General features: G+C 32.4%; 1 protein-coding gene across 2 annotated transcripts in view; it reads left to right on the forward strand.

Moving 5' to 3' along the window:
• Positions 1–7,809, forward strand: part of LOC106467195 (PDZ and LIM domain protein 7-like) — a 52,447-nt gene extending 44,638 nt beyond the window's left edge. For both annotated transcript variants that reach the window (XM_022395320.1, XM_013927516.2), the window contains exons 5-6: positions 5,294–5,487; positions 6,104–7,809. In XM_022395320.1, the coding sequence (XP_022251028.1) occupies positions 5,294–5,487; positions 6,104–6,362 (453 nt within the window). In that variant the 3' untranslated portion in view covers positions 6,363–7,809. The remainder of the gene's footprint in view (positions 1–5,293; positions 5,488–6,103) is intronic.
• The last annotated feature ends 2,399 nt before the right edge of the window (positions 7,810–10,208 follow it).

Consider the following 10,208-nt stretch of genomic DNA (forward strand, 5'->3'; position numbering starts at 1 on the left):
GTTTCAAGGACAAAAACAATCTGGAGAAAAATGTAAAACCATGAGAAAATAAAGAAGATACAGACATAAAACTACTAGAGTAAATAGGAACAATTACAAGTTATGTGATTTTAAGAGGCTGTATATATAATGCGCAAACAGTTTTTTCAATTATGAACCACCGGGCCCGGCATGGCCAGGTGGCTAGGGAGCTCTAATCGCAATCTGCAGGTCGTGGGTTCGAATCCCCGTCCCACCAAACATGCTCGCCCTTTCAGCCGTGGGGGCGTTATAATGTTACGGTCAATCCCACTATTCGTTGGTAAAAGAGTAGTCCAAGAGTTGGCGGTGGGTGGTGATGACTAGCTGCCTTCCCTCTAGTCTTACACTGCTAAATTAGGGACGGCTAGCGCAGATAGCCCTAGTGTAGCTTTGCGCGAAATTCAAAACAAACAAACAATGAACCACCGTAGTAGTTCGTAATAGAGATCGCTCATTTGTTCTTCTTTATTATTATTTAATATTGTGAATATTGTAATAAAACATGGACAATAATATTATCAAATGCATCACTGCACATTGTGTAGGGTAATTTTTAAGTATATTTGACTGTCTAGCAAATAACAGCGGTTGCGTAACCGTTGACACACAATCGTTTTAGTGTAGTCTGTGGTTTATATGGAGCCTCATAATCTAATACATGCATATACGTATATTGCTGCGTGCAAGCCGTAGATGTAATTTGATGTTTACGTGACACATGTTCCATAGCGATTATTAATTTATTGTTGCAGCTGTATTGATGTCGCATATCACTTTTTTATGTATAGTGTTTCTGCCCTTTCGGACACGACGCTGCTGACAGGATCACAGTTGTTTTACCACTGCATGATCGATTTCGACCATGTTACACAAACGTCTAGGTTGTATAGCAGAGTCTCTGCTACACATTTGTACTTCAAGTTGGTTTCTCATCATCATTAAACGTCTATAGAGGTTGTCTCCCACAACAGAGATCTTTAAGCCGTAGTTTAAAAAATAGCACCAAGCTCAGTTTCGAGCATCGGATCAGCAATTACGGTGATGACTGATGATAAGTGTCGAATTATAGCCAACACTGCGCCCCCCAGTGGTACGGCGGTATGTCTGCGGATTACAACTCTAGAAATCTGGTTTCGATACCCGTGGTAGGCAGAGCACAGATAGTCCATTGTGTAGCTTTGTGCTTAACTTCAAACAAATAAAGCCAACACTGCGTGATTACGAATTTTATGGATACTGCAAATAGAGTAGTCATCCTTGAAGCTGACTATAAGGAGTGACAAAAGTCGTGCAAGCAGGAGATGACAATTCTAAGCGAATGTGAGACAGAAGTTTTGTAGTTACGTATTTTATTTAGTTTCAGATAAAGTACGCAGCAGCGACTGCCCACCAGAGTTTAGGGTCGTAGAAGTGTCACGACCCAACTCCATCAAAAATGGAGGAAGTAAAGGTATATTAATATAATCAATTCATAATTGTTAATTAAATCGTTTTCGACCTTGTACAATGTGAAGTATGTCATGCTAAGAGGAAATCTGGCAAGCTGTAACAAAACCGTGATCGGCCTTACTATGGTCATCGGAAAGGAGGAGGAAGGGGGAAATATAACAACTACAAGAAATATCAAAAATGTTTATTTGTATACATATACTATTATATTGTGACACATTACCTGATTTTGCATTGAATAAAGTGATCATACATACAGTACCACTATCAATTATAACATTGTGGCAATAATATCAGGAGCATTAGCCATTCAATCTGCATGAAGCCAATCCAAAGGTTATCATTGTTTCTCGAGAGAGCATCGTTTACCAACTACGTATTTCATTAAACTAAACTGTTTCAAATAGGATATTATTGCTATTATACACATTTATGTCTATGATGGTCATAAAAAATGAAGAAACTATATTATTAAAAGTTGTTCATTTGAAAAGGGGGAATTGGGGTTTTGAAAAAAAATAAAAATACAAAACCAAGATATGTGGCTTAAAGGGAGAATACAATCGCAAGAAAAAAGTAAACAAACAAGCTTAAGGTTTGAGACATAGTGTTGACATTCTTTCCTTAATATACTAAATCCCTATTTTGACTCCATGTCTAAAAGCTGTAATATTTAGGAGAGTCAAAATGGGGATTTGTAGCTTTAGGAAATAATATCAACACTATGTCTCAAACCTTAAGCTTGTTTCTTTACGTTTTTGCTATTTCATTTTCAGTTTAAGCTACCTATTTTCCCTTATAAAATGAACATTTGTTAATAATCATGTAGAATAAGTCACAATATACATTTGTAAACACATGTAAAAAACGTGAAACTTCCTAATTTAGCTTCATAATCAAACAGTAAAGTCAAATTACGAAGACACTCTAGATAACTTACAGAAATGTAACCAAAAAGGGGGAAAAAAGATAAAGGAAGGAAAAAAACACAACTTGAGGTTACAGTTATAATTATAGGTACTAAACGTGTCGGATATATTGAGAGGACAAGGACAGTAAAGCTTTCCAAGAAAAGCTATAACAAACGTGTCGGATATATTGCGAGGACACGGCAGTAGAACTTTAAAAAAAACATTGTTGTTACTAAACATGTCAAATATACAATATTGATAGGACAAGGACAGTAGTGCTTTCCAAGAAAAGTTTTAGGTACTACAGGTGTCAGGTATAACATATTGAGAAAACAAGGACAGTAGAGCTTTCCAAGAAAAGTTGTAGGTACTAAAGGTGTCAGGTATAACATATTGAGAAAACAAGGACAGTAGAGCTTTCCAAGAAAAGTTGTAGGTACTAAAGGTGTCAGGTATAACATATTGAGAAAACAAGGACAGTAGAGCTTTCCAAGAAAAGTTGTAGGTACTAAAGGTGTCAGGTATAACATATTGAGAGAACAATGGCAGTAGAGCTTCCCCCAAAAATTTATAATTATTAAACGTGTTAGATATAATATGCAAATTAACTTTAACAGGAAAATGTTCTCAAGAACGGAATAATAAAAGACTAGAAACTGTTCCAAAAAAACTTTTTGTGAAACAAACTTCTACTGATAAACAAAGGGAGTATCCAAGCTATAAATACAAACATAATTCTGTGGTAGATATAATTGTGTTCTTACACTTCAAAGTAGCCAAAGAAAAACCCGATTTTTATCACTGAGGAAAAAAAAAAGAGGTTCAAGATATCTTACACACATGTAAAAATCCACTATATCATCGAACACAACGTTACGCAGAATATGGCTAAGTTTGGACTCTCTGAGAAACAATGTCTAACAGAAGTTGTGACTGTAGAAGTAGCTGTAAAGCCAACATCACAACATGTGTAACCATGACAGTAGTTTGTTGAGTATGCATTATTGAAATACTGTAGACAGCTTCAAAGTTTCAAAACGTGGTAACAACATAGGTGAGTAGACAAATCCATAGCTACAAACTTCTGAAAAATGGTTCAGACGCTTAAGGATTTGTTTTTACTTTTATAAAACCCGGCCTTCTGAAAAATGGAGCAGACAGTCAAGGTTTTTATCAGACAGTTTTTATGAGACCCGGACAAGGACAATAAAGCTTTCCAAGAAAGGTTATAACAAGCGTGTCAGATATGTTGCGAGGACACGGGCAGTAGAACTTTGAAAAGACGTTATTGTTTCTAAACGTGTCAGATAAAACGTTTTGAGAGGACAAGGAGAGTAGAGCTTTCCAAGAAATGTTATAGTTACTAAATGTGTTAGAAATAATATATTGAGAGGAGAAGGAAGTAGAGATTTCCAAGAAATGTTATAGTTACTAAACGTGTTAGAAATAATATATTGAGAGGACAAGGAAGTAGAGATTTCCAAGAGTAGTTATAGGCACTAAACGTGTTAGATATATCATACTGAGAGGACAAGAACAGTGTAGCTTTCCAAGAAAACTTATAATTAGTAAACATATCACACATATTGAGAGGACAAGGACAGTAGAGCTTTCGAAGAAATGTTATAGGTTTTAAACTTGTCATATATAACATATTGATAGGACAAGGGTAGTTGAGTATTCGATAAAAGTTATTGTTAGCAAACGTCTCAGATATAACTTATTGAGAGGACAAGGACAGTAAAACTTTTCAAGAAATGTTATAGTTACTAAATGTGCCAGATATATTGAGAGGACGAGGGCAGTAGATCTTTCCAAGAAGGAAGAAGAGCTAGAGGCAAGCAGAAATTCACTTTACTTGACGACTTAAAAAAACGGAATAGAGGTGAGAAGTTTGAATTAGGAAAGTTTGTGCAAGTGAAAAATGGAGGTACATAGTCGTCAACCTTCAGAATTTGGAAGGACACCATGACTGATTGATTGACGTAATAAGTTTGAACGAATCTGAGTGAATTAAATCATTACGTTACTAATAATGGAAGTAATGTAAAACTCAGTAGTACTATGAAATAACTGAAAGTTATATGCTTTGACAGTCTGAAATGCAATGAAAATTTAGTAAAACTGTCTTGATGGGACTTGATCACACTGGGCAGCACTTGAGAAGTAGTGTATTATTTATTCGACAGTACACCATATTTTAGTAAGAAGGACTTTACCAGAAAATGAACTTCATTTCTCTCACAGACGTTTAAACTTCCTGGCTTGAAACGAGCAAGACATGGGAATAAAACTGTGGTACGTGTTGGCCCATGACTTACACACCTCTGTAGACAAGAACAACAGTGTAAACTTCCACAAAGTGTTCACACTTTCTAGCTCATAGTTTTCTATCGAATCGTGAAAACGAACAACTGACTTTTCCTTTCAGTCAATTCCTATGTAATTGTGTTCTAAGTAAGGTACTTATATATCGACTGATTCTACTATTAATTTTGGGTGTAGTTTCTAAACTAAAAAGTTTGAATGTGACGCCATAACCTGCAATAGGAAACGTACCTTGTGACTTGTTGACGCAACTATTGTTTGTTTATTTGAGCAATTTTTGGGTAAATAATTAAAATATATATTAAGCATAAACACCGGAATATCACTAAATATAAATATATTCGAACATATTATCTTACATATTTCACGGATATCGAGGAAACATTATTTTCAAGATGAAAAAGTCCAATTTCTTTGAGAAACAAAACATATCTGGTGAAATTACTTTATTGCACTGAAAAGCTTTTTCAGGCTTACACATGTTTTAGTTTAATTTCAGTTTAGTTGAAGCAAATTTTTCTTTTTCAGCTGAGACATCTATTGCTTTATTTATGTTTAATAATAAATAATAGTTGAATCTGCAGGTATACGAAACAAAAAAGGGAACTGGAATTTCTTCAGCGTCCATAAGCCCTGGGCGAACACCAACTCCTGATTCGGAAACTGGTGTTTCAAACTTTGACCCGAAGGTTGTGCACCATCAGTACAACACACCCATCAATTTTTACTCTAAACAAACAATGACTGACGCATTGCAAGGACAAACTGGACTTCAACCGTAAGTATCAAATTGTGGTAGTATTTTGCTGTTAAAACCAAGAAAAACTTAAAATAAAAAATAAACTATTAAAACCACAATACTGGGTGAACAACTTTAAACTTACACTGACTGATATAATGTCTCTTGAAACTCATTATGAATCACTTTATTGGCAGCAAATGTTAGTAATGATTTTTGAATGTTTGTTAAGTTCTGTATAAAAGTTTCAAACTTGAAATTGAAAATGAATTGTACAGGTCTTGTAAAAGAGTGAAACCATCTAGAAATACACTGAATAATACATTGAAAGTTTTAGGTCAGCTTTTATATTGATACTTAAAGTTTTTTACTTGACACGATATAGAAACAAATCAACATTTTCATTTTAAAATGCGCACTTTTCGTTGTTTTAAAACCCTTCTCTTCCTGAATTCCAGTTACCCGTAAACAGGATATGTGGGTAACTTACACTATTGAGTAATACTGGGGAACATTAGTTGATATAAAGGCAATTATGGTAACAGGCGCTATATTAAACTTTCTACGTGTTTTGACAATATTTCATTTAAAATCAATTAGCCTTTACTTTTGTGTTCTGAACTTGATGGTTTTAAATGTGTTACACATTTAACAGTGGCCAGTCCAGCCCCCAGCCTGGATCCAAGATTCGGAAAAGCGTAGACATTACAATGTCTCCAACATATATGCTGCTACAAGAAGAAGAAATAAGTCGACCGAAGGAACAGAAGCCGATTCGCACCCAACATTACGCTAATTCCAATCCCAAGAGTCACAGGATTAATGCTTTTGGTATGCCCAAGGACAAGATTCTTCAGTCTGGTAGTTTCAACACTTTAATGACTAGTCTTGTCACCGGCCAGAGTGACTTCTGACCGATGCTACCAGGCTGAGGATAAAAAGCTAACCCCTTTTCAGCTTTTTAGGTTGCATGTTAAACGCATTTAGTTTAAAACCCTTAATTCTATAAGTTAAACTTACAATCTTAAGTTTTACGCTTCATCCTGCAACCCTAAAATCCCGTACCTTTTTTATGGCAGCAAATCCTTTTGTTTATTACATGAACTATTAATGTCTTATTATAGCAAACTTTAGGTAGTATGTCCAGTAATCATCCCATGGTTGTACTTCTTAAGTTATTTAAATTAATTGGATGATACTAAAGATTTGCATTTTTACAAACACTGTTAGGCTCCTATAATCATGAGAACATTATAAACAAATTATTTTAAGGTTAAGGAATTTGCGTAGCGAATCTGAGTACTTGAAGGCATCTAAGGAAAGCTTTGTGGTTTCCGTTGGTTTAGATAGTCATTAAGTTGACCAGATCACCCTAAATAATGATCATATTTTTATTTAGCCAAAGGTTAGATAAATGTAACTTTAATAATTTAACGCCAGAACTAAAGAAACAAGTAACATATCCAACCTAATACCAGTGTTTAATGTATCATAACCAATGACAATTTTTGTGTATGTTGAAGAATATTTTAAAACTCGTTATGGATATCAAAAATTATTTCAGAAGTTCAGGGAAAACAGGAGTCACGCAATTAGGCATATCCATCATGTATTAGGTATCATAGGGGTACGAAAAAGCGCCTTGCTTTGTTTTATCAGCGCTAAAAATTAAAGTAAAATACGGATATTAAGTGTTATCACATTGAATAGTCTCATTACAAACAATTATTTGAATTACTTTAATAATGTCGAACTTGTATGTAATGCAAAACTGTATTTCACTGTTTATGTCTTAATAAATATTAATGTGTGAAAAATGTAGTGTTTAATATTATAAATGCTTTCTTCAGTGACGTGATCACATTGGTAATGTGTGAATGCAAAATTTTTAATATTGTATGAATATACTTACATTCAACCAATAAATACAAAACTTTAGCTTTCTATTCCATTTTAATCCTCTAGTCCCGTTTTTTAAACTTTACATTATATTTGAATAAGCATCAGAGCTATTTGGAAATTGAAGCTTGCAATAAATATCGAAAGTATGGTGGTTAAGATACCTCGATTAACTTCCTAATAACAGATTGAAGAGAGTGGAAGCTGAGTTGAGTCTTTCAAAAATAACTAAGCTCTTTATCTTTATCATAAAAAACTGTAACAAACTAGTGAATTGTCATACAGGTTTTCTTTCATTCTTAAAAAAAAAATCATATCAAATTATCTTTTAATTTATTTCAGGTTAGTTTTGTCTCACTAGAAACAGTAATTCTTGTTAGGAAACTGAAATAAACTAGTAAATTTTTCATGATATATGAAATACTTTTAAAAGGTCAAAGACTGATTACATGCACAACAGTTATAATGAATTTATGTAATTAAGTTATTGCCACCTGACAATAAATAACATATTTTCTGATATTATGGCAGTGTTGTTTCGAAAGTATTTTATGTGAACATTCTTTTAAAAATATTAAGAATTTTATTTCAAATGATCATTGGCTACATGCAACTTAGATGGTTGTTCTTGAGCATTTTTATGAAGCTGACAATGCTTAATACATGTATACAATAAATCCTTTTTGATCTACAAAGGACATAAAAATATCTAACAATAACATATTATACACTATTAAAACACAATATCTGAAATACAATTAAAAATTGAGTAAGTATAATTAACTGAAATCAGACCTAATAAACAGAGAGCTTAACAAAAATTTATCTAGAATGGCTAACTACCACAAAATATGAAAATATAATGTTCCTAAGTTGGATTTACAGGATGTCCTAGAAGTCTGGACCTATAGGGAAAATAGATATTATATTCTTAAAAATAAACAAACACATTTCTATTGTCACTTGTACATATTTCAGGAAAGAAAATACCCTGATGACACAGTATACCAAGAATTGATATGTGTATAGCTGTTAATGGCATGCACATTGAATAATAAATAAATAAAGAATAAATTGTATTTTTTCCTGTGGGTCCAAAGTTCTGGCACACCTTGTACAATAGAGAATCAAAAAGGAAAACAGGTTGAAATAATAATAATAAAAATGGGTACTTATACTATCATGTAACATGTTGAGTTAAAAGACCACAAGAATTGTTAACAAAACAAAGCCTTAATATGACTTTAAAAAATTAATTCACAATGCAGTACACAAATAAACATGTAAACAAATTACATAAAAAAGTATAATTCTTTACTGCTGTCTTTTGGAAAATTTTAGAGAAATGTTGATTGTAATTTTAATTTACCAATTTGTTACTGATTAATATCATTTCTTATTGACCAGTCTCATGAGAGTTGAAATTTGATAACCTCACATACCGTCTGGTACTGTAAATGCTCTCTTATTTTCATATTATACTAATTGAGCTATTGAGGTTTCTGAAAATCATCATATAAACTTTAAATTTAAGAATCTTTGTTTTCTACAGTAGTTTATCAACTGTCACTTAACACTACATTTTCATTAATATATGTATGCATAAAATTATGTTCCACAGCAATTGAAAAATCATAATTTCAATAATAAAATAATGTTAAACTCAAACTTTATAATTAATGATAAGTTCAATTTATTTGCTATTTCAGAAAACAAAATAAAAAAACGAGTTATTTTAAGCATAAGCTGGTAATTGAAATTACACACTTTAGATGGTATTCAAATTTATTTGATAATATGATAAACTGGACAATATTATTAGGCCTTTAATACAAGATAATATACATATTACTTCATAACATCAATAACATATAAGAACAAATTAGTCAAGCTCAAAACAGATATGTTTTGTTTAAGCTGATTAAATACTGCCATCCTTTGAATAGGGTAATGAAAACAATCAATTGTAGCATATGGCTGTGATAGAAAAAGTCTTCATTTTTCACCCAACATAAGTTTCATTTTCTATACCACCTTGAAACAGATTAAAGTGGTCAGCTATGAGTATTCAGCATTAAGTGCCTAATAAATAATAAGGCATCTGAATTACTGGTGCCAGCACCAATCTGATAAAACTTAGCATTTGTAAACAAATGTCCTGTTAAGTAATATTTGATATAGCCTGAATGAAAAATTTAAGAACAAGAAAAACCAAAGTGAATATAGTAAAACTTCCAGAAACATGCTTAAAACCCACAGAATAAGCTATGAATAACTTTAATGTAAAATTAAAGAACTTTAAGTTAGGTTAATACACTTAACATTACTTATTTGCTTCACATCTTGGTCTATAATATGTAGTTTTACTGGACTAAGCTCAATTTGTAAATTATCTTTCTAACATTAAAATCACTAACAAACTTTGATGAATCTTTATTTATACTAAAATTAAATTTTACATGCATTTTGAAGTAATATTCATGTATAGCATGTACTGATTAGATATTTGCAGATTTAACTAATATTAGCTTTCTTAAATATATTGCTTAATTTGTACACTAAACCTATGTTGGGTGGTCTTTGGATATTCAAAATTAAGTCAACAAAGCCAAACCAATGTGGATATATACATATAGAACAAAATAATAACAATCAATTTTCTAATTAAGATAGTTAATACTACATCAACAAATAATAAAACATGCGAGTAAGAAATTATATAAAATTTTGTTGTTTCTATTTTAAAATCAAACTGTGGCTTGTGGAAAAATTAAAGGAACTGAAAACTACAATAAACTTACTAGAAGCATACAAGTTTGTTTGTCACTGATTCGTGCCCGGCATGGCCAGGTGGATAAGGC

Source organism: Limulus polyphemus, unplaced genomic scaffold (genome assembly GCF_000517525.1).
Source record: "Limulus polyphemus unplaced genomic scaffold, Limulus_polyphemus-2.1.2 Scaffold2524, whole genome shotgun sequence".
Classification (NCBI taxonomy): Eukaryota; Metazoa; Arthropoda; class Merostomata; order Xiphosura; family Limulidae; genus Limulus; species Limulus polyphemus.